The sequence below is a fragment of the Pinus tabuliformis genome, chromosome 3_1 (assembly GCF_031772625.1).
Source record: "Pinus tabuliformis cultivar Carrire ecotype Pingquan chromosome 3_1, CPIR1, whole genome shotgun sequence".
Lineage (NCBI taxonomy): Eukaryota > Viridiplantae > Streptophyta > Pinopsida > Pinales > Pinaceae > Pinus > Pinus tabuliformis.
In genome coordinates this window covers 254,288,424-254,312,222 of record NC_142301.1, presented here as the reverse complement: position 1 = coordinate 254,312,222, position 23,799 = coordinate 254,288,424, and the positions used below count along the sequence as shown (strand labels likewise).

General features: G+C 39.1%; 1 protein-coding gene across 1 annotated transcript; it reads left to right on the top strand.

The window, feature by feature from the left end:
• Window positions 1-395: 395 nt before the first annotated feature.
• On the top strand, window positions 396-2,613 carry LOC149186757 (putative LRR receptor-like serine/threonine-protein kinase At1g51880). The gene is made up of 8 exons (XM_089409438.1): window positions 396-500; window positions 673-1,187; window positions 1,301-1,370; window positions 1,466-1,775; window positions 1,857-1,983; window positions 2,080-2,151; window positions 2,349-2,417; window positions 2,538-2,613. Exons 1-8 carry the CDS (start codon window positions 396-398, stop codon window positions 2,611-2,613), a joined length of 1,344 nt encoding a protein of 447 aa, XP_089265564.1.
• Window positions 2,614-23,799: the final 21,186 nt, after the last annotated feature.

Genomic DNA, 23,799 nt, shown 5'->3' with positions numbered 1-23,799 from the left:
GCAACAGCGCAGCAGAGAGCAGAAAGGAAAAAATGCACAGCAGTGCAGATATTTGAATGAAATTTGTTTAACAGATGTTTATTTGTGTGGAACAAAAGCGTTCCTTTGTGAATCTGTTTTGTAATAGAAGTTGTTAAATTCCGTCAGTATGACGAAGACAAATCTGCAACAATGAGTTTATTTTTAATAAACGCAAGTTAATTTTTCCTGTTGCTGTTACACCGTAACTAAAAAAATACTTGACGTAAAAAATTTACGTTGCTGCAACACCACGAACAGCATTGCTGCAACAAAAGTTACAGCAAATGAAAAAAACTGTGTTGCTGAAACACCGTTTCCAGCAAGCGATTTTCTGTTTTTCTGCGCAAAAACAAAGCAATTTTTGTCTGTCTGTTATGGAATTTATAAGAAATTCCAACACGAATCGTTCGATTCGTACCAAGAGGGAAAATGAGTTACCGCATAGGGAACGTTTGGCTGCCTATGAACGTGTTGTTATTGTGTGTGAATGTTATTCCTCAACCAGGTATTTCTGAATATTTTAGAAGTTAAGGAACAATATTTTATTGTTTCAGTTTTGTTTACCTTAAAATCGTCATTGAATGCTGTCATCGGAATGCAAATTGCTTATCTAGGGTTTGTTATTTTAATTAATCGAATTTTGGATGGCAGGATATGTGTCTTAATTGCGGAGGTAAAGGAAATCACACTGCCCGAAACAACGTAACATGGGTAAGTGATGCTAATTACCTTGACGTGGGTAGGGCAGTAGACATACACCTCGGGGATTTCTCTGAACAAACCTATTGTTCGTACGTGCATAGCCTACGGTATTTTCGAAAACCTCTCGTCCCCAATGTGCCTTACCTCTTAAGAACATGGTTTGCAATCGGTAATTACACTGGATTCAAGCAACAGCCGGGCTTCGGACTTTCTTATGAGACATTGGGTATGTTGGCTTACAGAAACATACCACCCCCATATGACAGTCCATGGTATCATGAAAGGGTCATTGTTAGTTTGGGCACAGTGTTGTATCACTGCTTCATCAGAACATCAGAGAATGACGATCCCTTCGTCAGTGCTATTGAGTTTAGGCCTCTCAAAGAAGGCATGTATAGAATGGAAAAGCCAAGACAATCGTTGAAAAAAGATGTTGTTGATTTTGCAACAAAAGCGTTAGTTAGGTATACATTTCAAACTTTTTCATCTTCACCTTTCTCGGATGTTGATGTTGCAGTGCTCATGTTATGCAGTTGAATTGATTGAGTTGAATAGCTTTCTATGTTGAAATAAGCAGGTATCCTGATGATAGCTTTGACCGCATCTGGTCATCAGATTTGCTTTTCGATGTTAATGGTGCTTCTGATGTATGGTCTGTAACTGCAAAAGATGACATCTCAACAAAAACTACCCAAAATATTCCCCCAAGTCTTATGATGCAAACGACATTTATTTTAAACAGCTCAGTGTTTCCGATCCGTGTTGCGACCCCGAGAGGGAGCAAATCAGTAGTGTATCTGTATTTGGCAGAGATCGAAAACCTAACTATGTCTCAATTGAGATCTTTTTCCGTGCTGTTAAATGGGGTGAAAATGTCCGATGTCATCACTTTGAAAATCTCTCTGCCATAGAGCTAACATTCAATTTCAATGAAACAGATGTACTCTATCTTGCCGTAGAGATGACCGGTAACTCCACCAATAGTCCTATAATCAACACCTATGAGTCCTTAGAAATTGTTGATACCGATCAGGCAACGTCTGCACAGGATAGTAAGTTCCCTGACTAAAGTTGTCATACTGAAATCACTCATATATAATTCAATGCCTAACCAAGTAGTTGTTAAAATACAGTTCAACCTCTTGACGTGATCAAAACCAGGTTCGACATACAAGTTTGGATTTCGGATCCTTGCTATATAATCCCCTGGGAAAGAATTAGTTGTAATAACAGATCATTGGAGATAAGAATATCAGAATTGTAAGTTGAATCCTTTGGTTTGTTTATTGTATATGACTTGTGATTTATAGCCCGATGTTATATTGTATGAGTTATCGATAATTTTCCTGTTGTCAGAAATTTGGCTGGAAGGAATTTTACAGGAACTGTACGTGCAGATATTGGACAGTTGACCGGATTAGTTAACTTGTAAGCACCAATGTATTCTTTTCAAGATAAAATACCCCTAACGAAATACGAAAACGCTCATTGAGTTAAAAAGCTGATGAAAAGAACATCTTTATCGTTGAATATTATACTGCTACTGGCATTCATCCATTCGTCTTGAAATTACCAGGTCACTTATACTGCTACTGGCATTCATCCATTCGTCTTGAAATTACCAGGTCACTTGCAAATAATAAGCTGATCGGAGCTTTGCCATATTTTTCCAATTTAACTATGTTGGAGAGACTGTAAGTGTTTTCTTCTCAGAATGACACTTAGTTGGTTCGTCTTTTAATCTTAGTCATATTAGTCATTTAAACTGGATCGATACTTCATCCCTTTTTAATGTTAATTCCATCCGCGTGCAGATATGTAAACCACAACAATTTAACTGGTAGTGTTCCAGGCTGGCTGTCTCAACTAAAGAACCTTAAAGAGCTGTAAGTGTCGGCCTTACTTTTATAGCTAGAACTCCTCTTCAAAATCATATGAAAGTAATTAGCAATTTGGTTTACGACTAAGGTTAAAATGCGGTATAACTTTATTTTAAATATTGTGTAATTTTTTTGAGAGTGATTTTGTGGAGTTTAGAGTAAACTTAAATTTAAATTTATTTTTATATAAATAAACTAATTTAAGGTAAACTTGAAACTATTAATATGAGATAGCGAGCTCAAATAACTGTATATAAATATGGTAAAGTTTACTATATGTCAGACTTTGAAATCAACTTTTTGTTAGAAATTCCAGAATGATTCGGTAAGTGTGGTGAGAGCTAGCAGAAAGAGCTTTTGAAAAAGGATGAAATCCGCCTCCAAAGACTCCAACCTCCATTGCTTTCCCATCATTCAACCCTAGCTTAAAATGCGTGATTTCCTATCATTCAACCAGAGCTTAAAATGTTAAAAAAGAAATTGCATAGGAGAGTAGTCTCACTCAGAATTCACCAAAGTCTTATATTGCAGCAAGGATATCGCAAATACACAGAGATTTAAATAATACACAGGAAATAACTCATGGCAAAACAGAGTGGAAACAAAAAGTTGCGTTTAATTAACTCATGGAGATGGAGGTATAAGACCACATCACAACATAACATACTTTGTATTATATTTCAAAACATAGGAAAATATATTCCCATTATAAATGGAGGTTGCAGCTCCAATTGAAAACACAAAAGACTTACTTAGGTTTACACATCACTAGGGTTGTGGAGTAAATGTCTGAGTTTTGTTGATTTTCAGTCGCCCACCAATATTTCCTCCAGGATTTTCTCCTCACTACCTCACAGAATTTCACCCTCTCTGACTTTTACATTCATATTTATATCAACATACAAATTTGACATTAAACATGACATAGAAAATATGTAATACAACAATTCTACATAATAAATGGTTTTATGAACTTGCAGGTGTTGTGGAGTGTGGGCAACAGTAGGGGAGTGAATACTTTCCCATATCTATTTACCAAACTTCATTAAGTTCCTTAACTTCTCTAAAGTCTTGCAGAATGGTCAAGGTTGTACTTCTGCTCTACTCTGACTTCAGTGCTTCCGTCTGCAAACAAAATCACAACCCTGCAATAGTTGACTAGGCAAACAGGGTCTTTGTCATTGTCTTTAAGATGGTGGTTGGGATTATTATTTCCAACACTCTCCCTTAATCACAACTGCCACGATTGACAATTCCCAAATAGTTTCTGAGATAAACAAAACTTTCACGTACCTATCACTTTGTTAAAATATCAGCAAATTGTTCCTATGACCTGTAATGTTGCAAGACAATTTCATCATTGTTAATCAACTCTCTAACAAAATGATATTCAGAATCAATATGCTTGGTCCTCTTGTGAAAACCAAAATTCTTTGATAATGCAATCACTGAGGTGTTGTCGTATAAAATAGTTGTCATTCCCCCTTGGTCGTGGCGAAGATCCCTCAACATCCTTCTCATCCAAACTGCCTGACACACCGTTGTTGTTGCAGAGACATATTCACCTTCTGCTATTGACAATGAAACTATCAGTTGCTTCTTGAAGGCCCATGAAACGGCTCCAAAACCCAAACGAAAAGCATATCCTGACGTGCTCTTTCTGTCATCGACACTTCCTGCTAAATCACTATCATAGTAACCAACCAGCCTAAAATCACTTGTTGCGATGTACAAAGCACCATACTGTTTTGTCCCATTTACATACCTTAGAATTATTTTTGATGCTTTCCATTGTGTTTCCTTAGGTGTCTCCATGAACCTCGACACCAAACTCATTGCATACATTATATCTGGCCTAGCGCCGGTCAAATACATAAAGTTGCCTATCATACATTCGTATAATGTCGAATTGACATTGTTGCTGCAATATGTTTTTCTCAACTTCAACTCCATGAAAGTTGGAGGTTCTACATCTTAAACCTCTCCAAAATGTCTCCTACATACTCTGCTTAAGAGATAAAAATTCCATTTTCTGTTTGCTTTACGTCTATGCTGAAAAAATACCTTAACAACCCCAAGTCAGTCATTTCAAATTCAGTCTTCATGACTTATTTAAAATTAGCGACGAGGAAACCATCATTGCGTGTAAAAATCAAATCATCCTCATGCAAGATGAGAATAAGAATCTTACCATCGCTCTCTCTGATGTAGAGAGTAAGCTCACCGTCACATTTGTCAAAACCATTGTCCAACAAGTAAGCATCTATCTTGTTGTACAATGCACATGGTGCTTGCTTTAGCCCATAAATAGCTTTCCTCAAATGATACACTTTGTCTTCTTCGGCTTCTACCTCATAACCAAGTGGCTGAGCAACATACACTTCATCTTTCAGCACTCCATTTAAGAATCCTGATTTTACGTCCATTTGAAACACATTCCATTTATGTTGCGTGGAAATCGCCAAAACTGTATGCACTGTCTCCATCCTCATGTCTCCGAATAATCTCTTCCATACTACTGCTTGTATCCTTTGACAACTAACCTTGCGCCTAAACCCTAAAGTTGTATTGGTTTGATAATGTTTTTATCCCTTAAGTGATGGCTCGGAGGGACATTCAACACCAAATTATTTTAGAAAATAGTTTTTATTTTTTATAAATATTTTATTTATATTTTTTAAGAAAATTATTATATTTAAAGAAGGCCATTATGAAGCTACATCAAGATCTGAAAACTTAATGAAACTCAAAGATTAGGGGACACACCTTATCACTGAATATTCGTCCTAATAAAACTCAAAGATTAGGGGAGACACCTTACCACTTAGTATTCGTTAAGAATAATTCTATATCTGCATTCCAATAGTATAAAAATATTTCATAAACATGAAACTCATCAGGAATGTAAAATATCACCTTTGTATCCAAATTATCACCTTCCTATTTTTAATTCTTATGTATCCAAATTATCGCCTTTCTATTTTTAGGTATCTAAATGATGGGAAGTTCCATCTTTAAACATATAACAATTGTTGAAACATCAAAAAAAAAATTCTCATTCCCAACTATAAGAAACATGGTTATAATATATTTTTTAATGATATTAATATAAAATTTATTTAATTAAAAAAATTATATATATTAATATTATAAATTAATAAATATATTATTGTTGTAATTGTAAAAATATCAAAAATACCCAAATTTGCTTTTTCTCATTCCCAACTATAAGGAAACATGGTTGTAATATATTTTTAATGATATTAATAATAAAAGTCATTTAATTAAAAAATTATATATATTAATATTATAACTTAATAAATATATTATTATTGTAATTATAAAAATAGTAACGTCGTAGTGTGTGCTTTTTCAATATTATATTTTCTCTCGGCATATAGGATCAAGAAAATAAACTCTAATGAAGAATTAATCAACAACAAATACTATAAAAAAGAGGCCAATACCTACATAGCTAAAAAAAAAAAACAAAATGAATACGAAAAAGAAGCCTAAAAAACTAGGAGGACATGACATAGGCCCAACTTCTACTAATATTCCAATCATCATCTCTATTCAAATTTTGTGTCTTTTTTCAATTTTTTGGACCTCCCTCAATTTAAGATGATGGAAATGACTAACCCTAGCAATGACTTGGGCCTCCTCAAAGCAAATGTGATGCTTAGATTTATCTGTATGCTCTGCCAGTGCAAAGGAGCGGGTCCTGACATGCTTGATGTCAACAGCATGCTCACGAATTCTTTGATTAATCGAGCGACCAATCTCACCAATTTAGGGAGTCCCACAAGAGCATGTGATAACGCAAATGCCCTTCATATTCTTGGGGTCCACTGGGTCTTTTACAAATCTAAGTGAGCTCTGGATGGTATTTAAAGGCCTAAAAGTTATTAATATAGTTATTAATAATCATAAATGGTTGGTCTTTAAAAAAATACACATAATAATTCCCTTTATCACAATTCTAATGATTATTGGATCATGATTGTTATTATGAGTTAATATTATTATTATAAAGTATATAATAATAATAATAATTATTATTATTATATTATTTTATATTATTATTACAATAATAATTATAATATATTATTATCACTTATTATTATTATTAATTAATATTACTATTATTAATATTATTATTATAGTATTAATATAATGATCATAAATATATAAGAATATAGTCTTATTATTTATATAGTTATTAATAATCTAAATAGTTAGTCATTAAAAAAATACACTTAATAATTCTCTTATCACAATTCTAATTATTCCCATGATTGTTATTATGAGTTAGTATAATAATATGCTAATAATTATACTATTATAATAACAGAATGACGATCTAATACTATTATTATTATATTAATATAATATTTATATAATAATATATAAAAATATGGTTTTTATTATTTATATAGTTATTAATAGTTATTAATGTGGTTGATGTAAGTCTTTTAACTTAGAATACCAATGGCGGAGACGAAACGGAGAACCTGTTGGGGTTAGGATTCCGCCTAGACTCTGAAGACTTTAGCAGCACCGAACGCCTGCACCTGCACCTCACAACCCTCCCTTACATTAGCCCTGTAACATACCTCATACCCACATTGAGCCGTCACAGTTATTCCTACATTTTCACCTCCTCGGCTTTACCCTCACCCTCCTCGACACTCCCCTACCTGCTTCCGCTCACTACAGCGATAAACATCCCTAGGTTCTGGAGGCAACTGGTGCGAGAAAATAGTGACAGTTATGGAGGAACTAGCAGACTACTAGAAAGACCCATTAGTGGGTACCTCCATATATAAATCTCCCCAGGTTAACCCGATAATCGGCTACCCCTACATCTGCAATTTCTCTGACATCATTGCTTCACTACCCTAGATCTCAGGGCCTTCATGTTCGGTGGTTACCCTCTCAGAGGTCTCCCCCTCTTTACCAGACCTCATTGCTCAACCTTTGTCACCATCCACCCTAAAATTTGTTAACCAAACCCTGGAACCTAGTTTCGGAATATCCTCGGAGGGCCTCACTTCCTTTCCATCCTTTGCCGGCTCTCATGTCCCTTCAGTAGCTCTTTCCAGGGATCCTGTCGCCTTCACACTAGGGCATCTAGTGCTGCCCTCCATGGCCCCCCATCTGGAAATTTCACTGGGATTCCCCCCCAACTTCAGAGTCTTCCCATTTGAGCCCCATTTGGACATCCCTATACCTGAGTCAAACCCTTCCCAAGGCAACCCCCAGTGTATTTTACCTGATGAAAGATCCCGAAAAGAAAAAACCCCGAGGGTTTTGAAATCGAAGGATATTGAGGATTTCCTGTGTTTAGGCAAGGACTTTCAGTGGAGTGAAGCCATGGACACAACCGACCATGTGTTGGTAGGAAGATTTAGGGGCTGGTCTTACAATGCCTCACGGCTGAAGCAGTGGGCGACGAAGGTTTGGGGTCATCATCTGGTTGAACTTCCATTTGTCCAAACCTTTGTCAGAGGATGGTTTGCGCTTCGCTTTGCTATGGTAGAGCACACCAATTGGGTACTCTCAATGGTTTGGCATCTTGAATAGGAACCAATGCTCCTTTGCAAGTGGATTCCCCTATTCGATCCAGAACAAGAACAACTTGGAGCAAGCCATCTTTAGGTCTAGCTACTTTACCTGCCTCTATAATTTTGGTCAGAAGACATCTTCAGGCGCATAGGAAACTCCCTAGGAACTTACCTGGAGTACGACATATCCTATCTCAACACAGGAAGGATGGCATATGCAAGAATATTGGTACACTTAGATACCAGCAATGGGCTACAGGAATTTATCACGATGTAATGGTGAAATTTCTCTTGGAGACAGAATTTGGATTATGAAGGGGTCCCCTTCAAATGTAGAAGATGTCACAAGGTTGGGCATCTCTATCGGGACTACCCTCTTATCAGCAAGAAAGAAAATGGGGATGTAGGATGGACAATACCTTCAAGGACTGTACAAGATCAGGGGGAGAAGCCCCCCAATGGAGATGTAGGGACTCAAGCTGATCCGACTCCCACATACAAGGCCCTCTCTCAGGAGACCCCAAAGAAATGAGGCGAGCCTCCTCCTTGACCTCCCTCTCCTCTCACCAGGGTAAGGGAGGCTACCGAAGTGGTGGTTTCTTCGGGTATGATTTCCTCTTCTCCGAACCCCTCTCATTTGTTTACATGTGATGGTTTAAATGCACTTTCTTCTGATAGTAAAGATAATGGAATTGTTGTTACACCCCTCCCCATCCCCCTAACATCTCCCTTTTGTAGAAATTCTCACTGTAGATCACCAGATAATGAAAAATACTTGATCTACTTCTACAAACAAACTTGTGGAAGCTTAATCGATTTTGAGCAAGACCAAATAGAACACATATAATAGAGAATGAGAAATCAATCACACATGAACACAGAAGAATACACTAGGGAATGCCTTAGCTAAAAACCCCGCTATCTGTATTATCATAAAAGTGGAAATAACTCCGAATTACACTAAGCTTTAGCTCACAAGCTATCTAGCTCTCAGTACAATCCCTCAATGCTGCTCATAGACTGAATGGACACAACATATGTCTTCCCTCAGTCCTCTAAGCCTCCTATTTCCTTACGCAGTTTCTCCCGGGTCCTCTGGTTTCCACCTATGTGAATTCACCTCTCACACAACTCACCAAACTCAGAAATGACTGCGCAATCCTCAAGGAATGAATTCCTTCTGCATGTAAGAGACATCCTCATGGGAATATTCTTGGAATTGATAGTACATTGTCCCTTCCTCTGATCTCAACTGGGTCTCTGACTGAACTGACATGCATGAGTTATTTATGAGAGAATATTCTGTTATCTAAAGTACACTAGTTACATGCATGCATGCATTAAATAACTGAACTCACAATCAATTCCACAAACTGTTGGAACTAATCCAACTGGACTTAACGTAGTTAATTGAGCTAACTAATTACAACTCAAAGTACAACTCATCCTAATCTCCTTAATTAAGGGATAACTTCCTCAATCAAGGGGATAAATGTTGCATGTCTTCACATAGACTTCATGTTTGATTTTATCCAACTATTAACTCAAGATGAATTAATTAATTATTTTACAAACAGCTACTAAGATAAAATTCGAATTTTAATTATCAATTTTAGTTTAGGGACTAACTAAAATTGGAATGTATCCCAAAATGCTATTTATAGAAATGCTATTTTTAGCACTTCTATATTTATCATTTCTTGTTGCTATTTTCAACACTCCCTCTCAACAAGAAAGGGATTATATGTCACCCTGATACTGTCACTATGGAACTCGAATTTTCATTTTGACAATGAATTAGTCAAAATATCTGCATCCTGCTCCTTGATCGAAACATATAGCAACAACATGATCCTCTTCACCACACAGTCTTGAAGATGAAGATACTAGATATCGATGTGCTTGGACCTATCATGAAATGTTGGATTCTCAGAGAGTTTGATACAACTCTGGTTATCGCAATAGATCACAGTTGGATCCATCCTCTGATCAACAATCCAACTAGAATTTTCTGCATCCAAATGGCCTCACATGTTGCCTGACCGGCAGCCATGTATTTAGCCTCTGTTGAGCTAAGTGCAACTGACCTTTTTTTCCTGTTGTACTAAGAAACTGTAGTAGAACCAAGGTTGAAAATTCCTCCTGAAGTGCTCTTCCGATCTGATGGACTCCCTGCCCAATCTGCATCTGTGAAGCCCTAAAGCTTCATTCCATCTGTCCATCTGTACCATAATCCATACTGAGATGTGCCTCTAAGGTATCTCAGCACATGCTTTGCTACCTTCCAAAATAGCTTGGCAGGCTGAACCATAGCTTGACTCAGCTAGTTCATGCAAAGCACAAATCTGGTCATGTGTTCACTAAATACATCAATGAACCGACAAGATGTCGATAAATAGTAGGAGCTACTACCCCACCCGAAGTAGCATCCTCCTTCCTCCAGTTACCTGCTAGAGGAGACTGGATGGGCTTGGACTTCACAATGTGGAATCTCCTGAGTATCTCATTGGCATACTTGCCTTGAGACACAAATACTTCCGCATCCTTCTGCCACACTTCCATGCCTACAAATTAGTGCATGAGACCCATGTATTTCATCTTGAACTCTCTTGCAAGGTTCTCCTTAAAAGACTTGATCAACTAATCATCACCTTGCAATATCAGATCATCAACATAAAGAATAATGATCAATAACTTACCTTATACCATGATGTGGTAAAGTTTGACATCTGCTTCAATCTTTGTTAAGCCCAACCCAGTGAAATAGTTGTCGATCCTGGTGTACGAAGCACGAGGTTCTTGCTTCAGCCCATACAAAGCTCTCTTGAGTTGGCACACATGTGACTCATGATCAAAGGTCTCAAATCCTTTCGGCTACTCTATGTACACCTCTTTGTCAATATTGCCATTGAGGAACATAGTCTTCACATCCATATGATGGATCTTCTAAACCATCTAAGCTGATAGTGCCAACATCGACCTAATGGATGAGTACCTTACTACAGGAGCAAAAGTCTCATCATAGTCGATCCGCTCGACCTATGAGAAACCACTGGCAACAAACCTTGCCTTATGTTTCTCCACACTCCCATCAGCTACTTGCTTTACCTTGTAAAGCCATCGGGAACTCACTACTGACTTGTTCTCTGGTCATAGAACAACATCCCAAACACTGTTTCGAACTATGGAGTCGTACTCCTCCACCATAGCATCAACCCAGACTGGTTGCTACACTACTTCCTTGAAGGAAGATGGTTCGATCTCTATACATTTCCCAACCAGGGCCATGTAACCAGTGTACCACTCGGGTGACCTCCTCTGTCTACGCTGAGAAGATGGTTGTCCCACGTTCTCTCTCACATCCATCATAAATCTGTCAGCTTCCCTTGAGCATTTTCACCATCTCTGGAAGACTCTCCATGAGTGGATGTCTCCACTCCTGGATCCTCTACGTGCGGCTGCTCCACATGAGTCTGAGGCTCCTCCTCCTTATGAACCAAAAGTTCCTCCTCTGCATGCAACTTGAGATCCCTCTCAAGGGAAACTCGCACGACCTTCTGCTCATCAAACATCAGATCTTTGCGTACCATTGTCCTCTGACTGGTAGGAATGAACACCTGATAGTTGTGGGGTGTATCAGTGTACCCCACAAGTATCCCCAACTTAGTTGTTGGCTCTAGCTTCTTTCGAGCATCTTTGGTCACATTGCAATAAACGGATGATCCAAATATCCTGAAGTGACTCACATCTGGTCTCTTCTCGGAGGAGGCCTCCACTGGTGTCTTCATCGTCAGTATACGATGCGGGCTTCTATTCTGCAAGTATACTGTTTTATTGCATTCCTCAGCCCACAACTGAAGTGGTAGGCTTTGGTCATGCAACATCACCCGAGCTGCTCCCACAATTGATATGTTCTTCCTTTCAGCCACACCATTCTGCTGTGGGTTATGGGGTGTTTTCAACTCCCATTTAATTCCATCTGCTGCACAGAAGTCCTTAAACTGTTGAGAGACATTTGAATGTCGTCACATTTACTTGGAACGAAATGAAAATTCTGACAGATTATCCAAAGAAGTTGCGGAAATGCCATCCAACACTTGGATGATCAAGGAACATAAAGACGGGGCTTTTTACTAGTACTACCATCGGCCTTTCATGGACATACATGTTTAGTATGCTCACAGAGAGCTTGGTTTATTTTTATATTTCTGCTTTTAAATCTCCATCTGTAATTATTCATATGTTTCTTTTACAGCAAGACCTATACGGACACTTTACATGACTATAGTTATATTTTTTGATAAAACAGTATGCTGAATTCATCAGAAAATGATGCCTCCCTATGGGAAGTTCCATCTTTAAACATATAACAATTGTTGAAACATCAAAAAAAAAAAAAATCTCATTACCAAATATAAGAAACATGGTTATAATATATTTTTTAATGATATTAATATAAAATTTATTTAATCAAAAAAATTATATATATTAATATTATAAATTAATAAATATATTATTATTGTAATTGTAAAAATATCAAAAATACCAAAATTTAGTTTTTCTCATTCCCAACTATAAGGAAACATGGTTGTAATATATTTTTAATGATATTAATAATAAAAGTCATTTAATTAAAAAATTATATATATTAATATTATAACTTAATAAATATATTATTATTGTAATTATAAAAATAGTAACGTTTACAGTTAACGTAGTGTGTGCTTTTTCAATATTACATTTTCTCTCGGCATATAGGATCAAGAAAATAAACTCTAATGCAGATTTGATGCTTAGATTTATCTGCATGCTCTGCCAGAGCAAAGGAGCAGGTCTTGACATGCTTGATGTCAACAGCATGCTCACGAATTCTTTGATTAATCGAGCGAGCAATCTCACCAATTTAGGGAGTCCCACAAGAGCATGTGATAACGTAAATGCCCTTCATATTCTTGGGGTCCACTGGGTCTTTTACAAATCTAAGGGAGCTCTGGATGGTATTTAAAGGCCTAAAAGTTATTAATGTAGTTATTAATAATCATAAATGGTTGGTCTTTAAAAAAATACACATAATAATTCTCTTTATCACAATTCTAATGAGTTAATATTATTATTATAATAGTATAATAATAATAATATTATTATTATTATTATTATTAATTTAATAACTACTATATTATTATTATTATAATATGCTAATAATTATACTATTATAATAACATAATGATGATCTAATACTATTATTATTATATTAATATAATATTTATATAATAATATATAACAATATGGTTTTTATTATTTATATAGTTATTAATAGTTACTAATGTGGTTGATATAAGTCTTTTAACTTAGAATACCAATGGCGGAGACGAAATGGAGAACCTGTTGGGGTTAGGGTTTCGCCTAGACTTTGAAGACTTCAGCAGCATCGAACGCCTGCACCTGCACCTCACAGCCCTCCCTTACATTAGCCCCGTAACATACCTCATACCCACATTGAGCAATCACAGTGATTCCTACATTTTCACCTCCTCGGCTTTACCCTCACCCTCCTCAACACTCCCTGCCTGCTTCCGCTCACTACAGCGATAAACATCCCTAGGTTCTGGAGGCACCTGGTGCGGGAAAATAGTGACAGTTATGGAGGAAGTAGCAGACTACTAGAAAGACCCATTAGTGGGTACCTCCATCTAGACATCTCCCCAGGTTAACCCGACAATCGGCTACCCCTACGTCTACAATTTCTCTGACATCGTTGCTTCAGTGCCCTAGATCTCAGGCCTTCATGTTCGGTGGTTACCCTCTCAGAGGTCTCCCCCTCTTTACCAGACCTCACTGTTCAGCCTTTGTCGCCATCCACCTTAAAATTTGTTAACCAAACCCTGGAACCGAGTTTCGGAATATCCTCGAAGGGCTTCACTTCCTTTCCATCCTTTGCTGGCTCTCGTGTCCCTTCAGTAGCTCTTTCCAGTGATCCTGTCGCCTTCACACTAGGGCATCTAGTGCCGCCCTCCACGGCCCCCCATCTGGAAATTTCACTGGGATTCCCCCCATCTTTGGAGTCATCCCATTTGAGCCCCATTTGGACATCCTTATACCTGATTCAAACCCTTCCCAAGGCAACCCGCAGTGTATTTTACCTGATGAAAGATCCCGAAAAGAAAAAACCCTGAGGGTTTTGAAATCGAAGGCTATTGAGGATTTCTTGTGTTTAGGCAAGGACTTTCATTGGAGTGAAGCCATGGACACAACCGACCGTGTGTTGGTAGGAAGAGTCAGGGGCTGGTCTTACAATGCCTCAAGGTTGAAGCAGTGGGTGACGAAGGTTTCGGGTCATCATCTAGTTGAACCTCCATTTGTCCAAACCTTTGTTAGAGGATGGTTTGCGCTTCGCTTTGCTATGGTAGAGCGCACCAATTGGGTACTCTTAATGGTTTGGCATCTTGAATAGGAACCAGTGCTCCTTCGCAAGTGGATTCCCCTATTCGATCCAGAACAGGAACAACTTGGAGCAAGCCCTCTTTAGGTCTAGCTACTTTACCTGCCTTTACAATTTTGGTCAGAAGACATCTTCAAGCACATAGTAAACTCCCTAGGAACTTACCTGGAGTACGACAAATCCTATCTCACAATAGGAAGGATGGCATATGCAAGAATACTGGTACACTTAGATACCAGCAATGGGCTACAGGAATTTATCACGATTCAATGGCGAAATTTCTCTTGGAGACAGAATTTGGATTATGAAGGGGTCCCCTTCAAATGTAGAAGATGTCACAAGGTTGGGCATCTCTATCGGGACTACCCTCTTATCAGCAAGAAAGAAAATGGGGATGTAGGATGGACAATACCTTCAAGGACTGTACAAGATCAGGGGGAGAAGCCCCCCAATGGAGATGTAGGGACTCAAGCTGATCCGACTCCCACATACAAGGCCCTCTCTCAGGAGACCCCAAAGAAACGTGGCGAGCCTCCTCCTTGCACTCCCTCTCCTTCTCTCACCAGGGCAAGGGCGACTACCGAAGCGGTGGTTTCTTCGCGTATGATTTCCTCTTCTCCTAAACCCTCTAATTTTTTTACATGTGATGGTTTAAATGCACTTTTATCTGATAGTAAAGATAATGGAATTGGTGTTACACCCCTCCCCATCCCCCTAACATCTCCCTTTTGTAGAAATTCTCACTGTAGATCACCAAAAAATGAAAAATACTTGATCTACTTCTACAAACAAACTTGTGGAAGCTTAATCGATTTTGAGCAAGACCAAATAGAACACATATAACAAAGAATGAGAAATCAATCACACATGAACACAGAAGAATACACTAGGGAATGCCTTAGCTAAAAACCTCGCTATCTGTATTATCATACAAGTGTAAATAACTTCGAATTACACTAAGCTTTAGCTCACAAGCTATCTACCTCTTAGTAAAATCCCTCAACGCTGCTGATAGACTGAATAGACACAACATATGTCTTCCCTCAGTCCTCCAAGCCTCCTATTTCCTTGCGCATTTTCTCCTGGGTCCTCTGGTTTCCACCTGTGTGAATTCACCTCTCACACAACTCACCAAACTCAGAAATAACTACGCAATCCTCAAGGAATGAATTCCTTCTGCATGTAAGAGACATCCTCAAGGGAATATTCTTGGAACTGATAGTACATTGTACCTTCCTCTGATCTCAACTGGATCTCTGACTGAACTGACATGCATGAGTTATTTATGTGAGAATATTATGTTATCTAAAGTACACTAGTTACTTGCATGCATGCATTAACTAACTGAACTCACAATCAATTCCACAAAGTGTTGGAACTAATCTAACTAAAATTAACATAGTTAATTGAGCTAACTAATTACAACTCAAAGTACAACTCATCCTGATCTCCTTAATTAAGGGATAACTTCCTCAATCAAGGGGATAATTGTTACATCTTCACATAGACTTCATGTTTGATTTTATCCAACTATTAACTCAAGATGAATTAATTAATTATTTTACAAACAGCTACTAAGATAAAATTTTAATTTTAATTATAAATTTTAGATTAGGGACTAACTAAAATTGGAATGTATCCCAAAATGCTATTTATAGAAATGCTATTTTTAGCACTTCTATATTTATCATTTCTTGTTGCTATTTTCAACACTCCCTCTCAACAAGAAAGGGATTATCTGTCACCCTGATACTGTCACTATGGAACTCGAATTTGCATTTTGACAATGAATTAGTCAAAATATCTGCATCCTGCTCCTCGATCGAAACATATAGCAACAACATGATCCTCTTCACCACACAGTCTTGAAGATGAAGATATGAGATATCGATGTGCTTGGACTTGTCAAGAAATGCTAGATTCTTAGAGAGTTTGATACAACTCTGGTTATCGCAATAGATCACAGTTGGATCCATCCTCTAATCAAATAATCCAACTAGAATTTTCTGCATCCAAATGGCCTCACATGCTGCCTCACTGACAGCCATGTATTTAGCCTCTGCTGAGCTAAGTGCAACTGACCTCTGTTTCCTGTTGTACTAAGAAGCTGTAGTTGAACCAAGGTTGAAAATTCCTCCTGAAGTGCTCTTCTGATCTGATGGACTCCCTGCCCAATCCGCATCTGTGAAGCCCTAAAGCTTCACTCCCTCTGTCCATCTGTACCATAATCCATACTGAGATGTGCCTCTAAGGTATCTCAGCACATGCTTCGCTACCTTCCAAAACAGCTTGGTAGGCTGAACTATAGCTTGACTCAGCTGGTTCATGCAAAGCACAAATCTGGTCATGTGTTCACTAAATACATCAATGAACCCACAAGATGCCGATAAATAGTAGCAGCTACTAACCCACCCGAAGTAGCATCCCCCTTCCACCAGTTACCTGCTAGAGGAGACTGCATGGGCTTGCACTTCTCCATGTGGAATCTCCTGAGTATCTCATTGGCATACTTGCCTTGAGACACAAATACTTTCCCATCCTTCTGCCACACTTCCTTGCCTACAAAGTAATGCATGAGACCCATGTCTTTCATCTTGAACTCTCTTGCAAGGTCCTCCTTGCAAGACTTGATCAACTAATCATCACCTTTCAATATCAGATCATCAACATAAAGAAAAATGATCAATAGCTTACCTTCTACCATGATGTGGTAAAGTTTCACATCTGCTTCAATCTTTGTTAAGCCCAACCCAGTGAAATAGTTGTCGATCCTGGTGTACAAAGCACAAGGTTCTTGCTTCAGACCATACAAAGCTCTCTTGAGTTGGCACACATGTGACTCATGATCAAAGGTCTCAAATCCTTTCGGCTACTCTATGTACACCTCTTTGTCAATATTTCCATTGAGGAACATAGTCTTCATATCCATATGATGGATCTTCTAAACCATCTAAGCTGATAGTGCCAACATCGACCTAATAGATGAGTACCTTACTACAGGAGCGAAATTCTCATCATAGTCGATCCCCTCGACCTATGAGAAACCACAGGCAACAAACCTTGCCTTATGTTTCTCCACACTCCCATCAGCTACTTGCTTTACCTTGTAAAGCCATCGGGAACTCACTACTGACTTGTTCTCTGGTCATAGAACAACATCCCAAACACTGTTTCAAACTATGGAGTCGTACTCCTCCACCATAGCATCAACCCAGACTGGTTGCTGCACTACTTCCTTGAAGGAAGATGGTTCGGTCTCTATACATTCCCCAACCAGGGCCATGTAACCAGTGTACCACTCTGGTGACCTCCTCTGTCTATGCTGAGAAGATGGTTGTCCCACGTTCTCTCTCACATCCATCATCAATCTGTCAGCTTCCCTTGAGCATTTTCACCATCTCTGGAAGACTCTCCATGAGTTGATGTCTCCACTCCTGGATCCTCTACATGCGGCTGCTCCACATGAGTCTGAGGCTCCTCCTCCTTATGAACCAAAAGTTCCTCCTCTGCATGCAACTTGAGATCCTTATCAAGGGAAACTCGCACGACCTTCTGCTCATCAAACATCAGATCTCTGCGTACCACTGTCCTCTGACTGGTAGGAATGAACACTCGATAGTTGTGGGGTGTATCAGTGTACCCCACAAGTATCCCCAACTTAGCTGTTGGCTCTAGCTTCTTCTGAGCATCTTTGTCACATGGCAATAAATGGATGATCCAAGTATCCTGAAGTGACTCACATCTGGTCTCTTCTCGGATAAGGCCTCCACTGGTGTCTTCATCCTCAGTATACGATGCGGGCTTCTATTCTGCAAGTATACTGCTGTATTGCATGCCTCAGCCCACAAATGAAGTGGTAGGCTTTGGTCATGCAACATTGCCCAAGCTGCTCCCACAATTGATATGTTCTTCCTTTCAGCCACACCATTCTGTTGTGGGTTATGGCGTGTTGTCAACTCCCATTTAATTCCTTCTGCTGCACAGAAGTCCTTAAACTGTTGAGAGACATACTCTCCACCATTGTCGCTTCACAAGGCCCTTATTTTCTTTCCAGATTCTTTCTCAACCAAGGCTTTGAACTCACAAAACCTTGAGAAGGTTTAATCCTTCTTCTACATGAAGTAGATCCAACATCTACCAGAAAAATCATCAATAAAAATAACATAGTACCTTTGTTTAGCGGTGGAGGCTATCGAGAATGCTCCACACACATCTGTATGAACTCACTCCAGGATTGCTCCAGCTCGACTGTCTTGATCCTGAAAGGAATATTTTGCATACTTACCCAAGGCACAACCTTTGCATGTATCCATTTTCTCCAGTTTACCCTTGGTAATTTCAAGGCCCCATGGTGCAAGTGGCCCAATATTCTATGCCATAGCTTGCCAATATATTCGCTTTGCACCAACTCTTCTTTGGAACTCAATGTGGCACAGTAATATACCTCTAGCTTGTAGAGATTGTTTAGTCGTATCCCAAGCCTCTTGGTCTGTCCAGTGCCGATATGCCTCAAGAATGCCTTTCATTTACTAAAGACTACGTCATAGCCTTTGTCTTCCAACATAGCGACGGACACAAGATTCTTCTTCAGACCAACCACATACTATACATCAGTCAGGGTGAGAGGAGGTCCATGCTCCCTCTGAAACACAACCGTGCCTTTACCTGAAACACGATACTTTCCATAATCACCCATTTCTATGCGCATTTGGAGGTCCTTCTCCTCCAAGGTACTGAATAGACTCTTGTCGTTGATCATGTGGAATGAGGCTCCACTGTCCAAGTGCCAAACAAAACCCACCATCGATGAAACCATGCATGTGATGAGGGTGAAATCTAATTCGAACTGTGAGGCTAGTGCCTCGCCATCTGATCCTTTCGAGGATCCATTCTTGGATTTCTTCTGTGGACAATTTGTAGCATAATGGCCCACCTCATGACAATGAAAGCATCGCACTTTCGATTTGTCAATCTTCTTCCCACCATGGGAAGAACTTGATTTAGAATGTGAAGCCTTCCCTTTCCCTTTCCTCGCCTTACTTGCTAAGGCTAGATTTTCTTCATCATCTTACTTTGATGAAGAGCCATCTCTGGTGCTTCTCCTTATCTCCTCCTATATCATATCCAACCAAATTCATTCCCAATCTGGCAGTTTTTCTCTTCCATTTACTAATTCTTTGTAGCTATGCCAGCTTGAGGAAGACCAAGGAGAGCAAGACTCACCATGTCATCATTGTCTGTCGTGATTCCTACACTTCCAAGCTCATCCTTGTAGGTGGTGAGCTTGTTCAGATATCTAGAGATCGCGTCGGCCTTTTCACACTTGATTTCCCAAAGCTTGTCTTTCTGCGCCAGCTTCCTCTAATCGTTGTTGTTATGATATATATCCTTCAATGTTTTCCACATTGAAAATGGTGTCTCCTTCCCATGGAGACTCAAGACAATGTGGTCTAGAACTCCCTCCAGAAGAATCCTCCTCGCTCTAGCCACACATTTCTTCAATTCCGCCAATTCTTGGGCATTAGCAGCTGCTGGCTTGGGGACTTCTTGATCAATGAATTCCTTCAAACCATTGTCCTCCAATACCACTTCCATGCGATCCTTCCAGGCTATATAATTCGAGCTGCCATCCACGACATACTCAAGTCTCAAACCGTTGAACGCCATTGGTGAAATTTGAGACGTGATAAGAATTCGATTTCTATAATTAGGAACTTCAAACTTCGAAATTCTCCCTTCTTTGTATATTATTCTCTGCTTTGATCACCTTTTCTCTGATACCATGTAGAAATTCTCACTGTAGATCACCAGATAATGCAATATACTAAAGCAAAATACTTGATCTACTTCTACAAACAAACTTGCGGAAGCTTAATCGATTTTGAGCAAGATCAAATAGACCACATATAACAGAGAATGAGAAATCAATCACACATGGACGCAGAAGAATACTCTTGGGAAAGCCTCAGCTAAAAACCTCACTATTTGTATTATCATACAAGTGGAAATATCTTCGGATTGCACTAAGCTTTAGTTCACAAGCTATCCAACTCTCAGTACAATCGCTCAATGCTACCCATAGACTTAATAGACACAACATATGCCTTCCCTCAGTCCTCCAAGCCTCCTATTTCCTTGTGCAGTTTCTCCTGGGTCCTCTAGCTACCACCTATGTGAATTTTCACCTCTCACACAACTCACCAAACGCAAAAATAACTACACAATCCTCAAGGAATAAATTCCTTCTGCATGCAAGAAATATCCTCATAGAAATATTCCTGCAACTGATAGTACACTATCCTTCCTCTAATTTCAATTGGGTCTCTGACTGAACTGACATGCATGAGTTATTTATGAGAGAATATTCTGTTATCTAAAGTACAATAGTTACATGCATGCATGCATTAACTAATTGAACTCACAATCAGTTCCACAAACTGTTGGAGCTAATCTAACTGGACTTAACTCAGTTAACTAAGCTAACTAATTACAACTCATCATGATCTCCTTAATTAAGGAATAACTTCCGCAATCAAGGGGATAACTGCTGCATGTCTTCACATAGACTTCATGTTTGATTTTCTCCAACTAATTAACTCAAGATGAATTAATTAATTATTTTACAAACAGTTGCTAAGATAAAATTCAAATTTTAATTCTCAATTTTAGTTCAGGGACTAACTAAAATTGGAATGTATCCCAAAATGCTATTTATGCAATGTTATTTTTAGCACTTCTATGTTTAGCATTTCTTGTTGCTATTTTCAACACCTTTCACACACATGCTTCCACTTTCTCTGTCACTCCCCCATCTCTCCCAGATCTCACACCCTTCATTACCCCGATTCCTGAAGCAGGGCCTCCCTCCCTGTGCTATCAGACTCGATCTAAGGCTAAGAAAAAGTTAAAGGTCTCGGATAATTTTGGACTAGATCTTATTCTGACCCCATTTCCTCCTAAGTTACCAAGGGGTTGACCCACCTCCCTCTCAAAGGAAAAAATCCATGCCGGAGACGAGATCACCTCGGGTAAATAAATCAACCATTCACAGGGCACTTGGAGCAACGAACACCTCATCTGACACACCCCCCATGAATATTGTCTCATTCAACTGTAGAGGGTTGGCTAGGCTCGATCAAAAACTAGCCCTCCAAAGATTGGTCTATTCCATACCTGTCGATGTCATCTTCCTTCAAGAAACCTTGGAACTAGCTGATTCCATTATATCCCTCCTTGATTCAATGTTACCTGGATAGACCTTGATAGGCCTCAATGCTGATGGACGATCCAGGGGATTTTCCCTGGGATACAACAAGTGTTCCATCAAACTCTGTAACTGTTTGGGAGGTCCAAGGTATATAGGGACAGACATGTTCTCATTTGATCTAGGTATAGAGGTGTGAACCATCAATGTATATCGTTCGTGCCAACATAGACCTGCCTTTTGGGACCATCTCCTTAGCTCAAAGGTACTACAGAAGGATTTCCTAATCATGGGAGAGGATCTAAATTTTTAAATTGGTCACTCTGAATCCTAGGGAAACCATGCCCAACTCGACCGCTTATCTGCCTACTTTGAGAACTTATTAGATTCCCATAACCTGATGGACATCCCCTCAGTCAAATTGCTACCTACCTGGAGGAACAATAGAGTTGGGGAGGACTGTCTTGCTCGAATACTTGACAATTTCCTTATCAAGGAAGGACTTCTGACCCTGTGTCTAATCCATAGACAGTGGATGGGATCAGGAGGAATCTCTGATCATCTACCTATTTACATGGAGATTAGTGGGGGGCTTCGAAAACCCAAGGGTCCTTTCAATTTTATCTCCTCTTGGTTAAAGGATCCCACCTATGTGCATATGCTTACAAACTTCTGGAAGTCGCATCCCCCAGCTGCTAGTGGGAACATAGCGAAGGATTTTTCACACAACCTTACCGAGATGAAGAGGCTCTCCAAAATTTGGGCTCATAACAAGAGAATAAAGGATGATCAAACCCTAATGAATGCAGAAAAGGAAATTGTTTAGACTGAAAATAGCTCGGCCGGGGCATATAGATCGAATGAAGATAAGGACAATCTCACTAAACTATATGGCACCAGGGAAAAATTCTTAAGGATCGCGAAGAAGCATGGAGGGTGCGAAGTAGGGTGACCTGGCTACATGAGGGAGATGACAATACAAAATTATGTCATAAGTATGCAAATGGTCGGACATCTATTAATACCATCTGGCAGCTCTCGAATGAGTAAGGTCTCCCTATAAACACCTTCCCCCAACTGGTATATTTGGTGTCCTCACATTTCAAATAGATCTATAGGGCCCCCCCAAATGTAAATCTTACTAAAATCATACAAGTAGCCAAATTATTCCCTCGATTTATGGATCACAAGAAGGGCAGGGAACTGACTAAGGAAGTCACAGTAGGCAAATTGGAAGCCACCCTCAAATGGTTTAAGAAGGACAAGAGTCCAGTGCTGGACGGATGGTTGATCAAGTTCTATCTAGCCTTCTTTTAAATCCTAGGGGTAGACCTCCTCAAGGTAATTGAAGACTCCAGAATAAATGGAAAGATACATGAATCCTTCACCTCTACTTTTATCGCCCACATTCCAAAATCCGATAATCCATCCACCTTTGACAATTATAAACCTATATCCTTATGCAATTTCATCTATATGATCATGGCTAAGATCATAGCCAATCAAATGCAACCCATTCTATCCACCCATATATCATAGGAGCAATTCACCTTTCTAAAAGAACGACAGTTTCATGAGGTAGTGGTAACTTCCCAGGAGGTCTTGGACTCTCTGCACTCCAAGAAAATCAAAGGTATGATACTAAAGGTAGACCTCTCTAAAGCCTTTGACAGAGAAAACTGGTTATATATTAGAATGCTTCTAACCCACCTAGGGTTTCCATTTGATTTCATTAAATCGATCATGAGCTGCATCACTAACGTACCATTCAATGTTCTAATCAATGGAGCGACTTCACCTTTCTTTCATTCTAAAAGAGGCCTCTAACACGACTACCACCTATTTTTTCTCCTGATAATGGAAGGGCTCAACAGGCTTGTCAAAGAAGAGTTCAGAAGGGGAAGACTGTTGGGGATAAAGATCACGGAAGGGTGCATATTGACTCATGTGCTTTTTGTAGATAATATCTTGTTATTTCTTAATGGA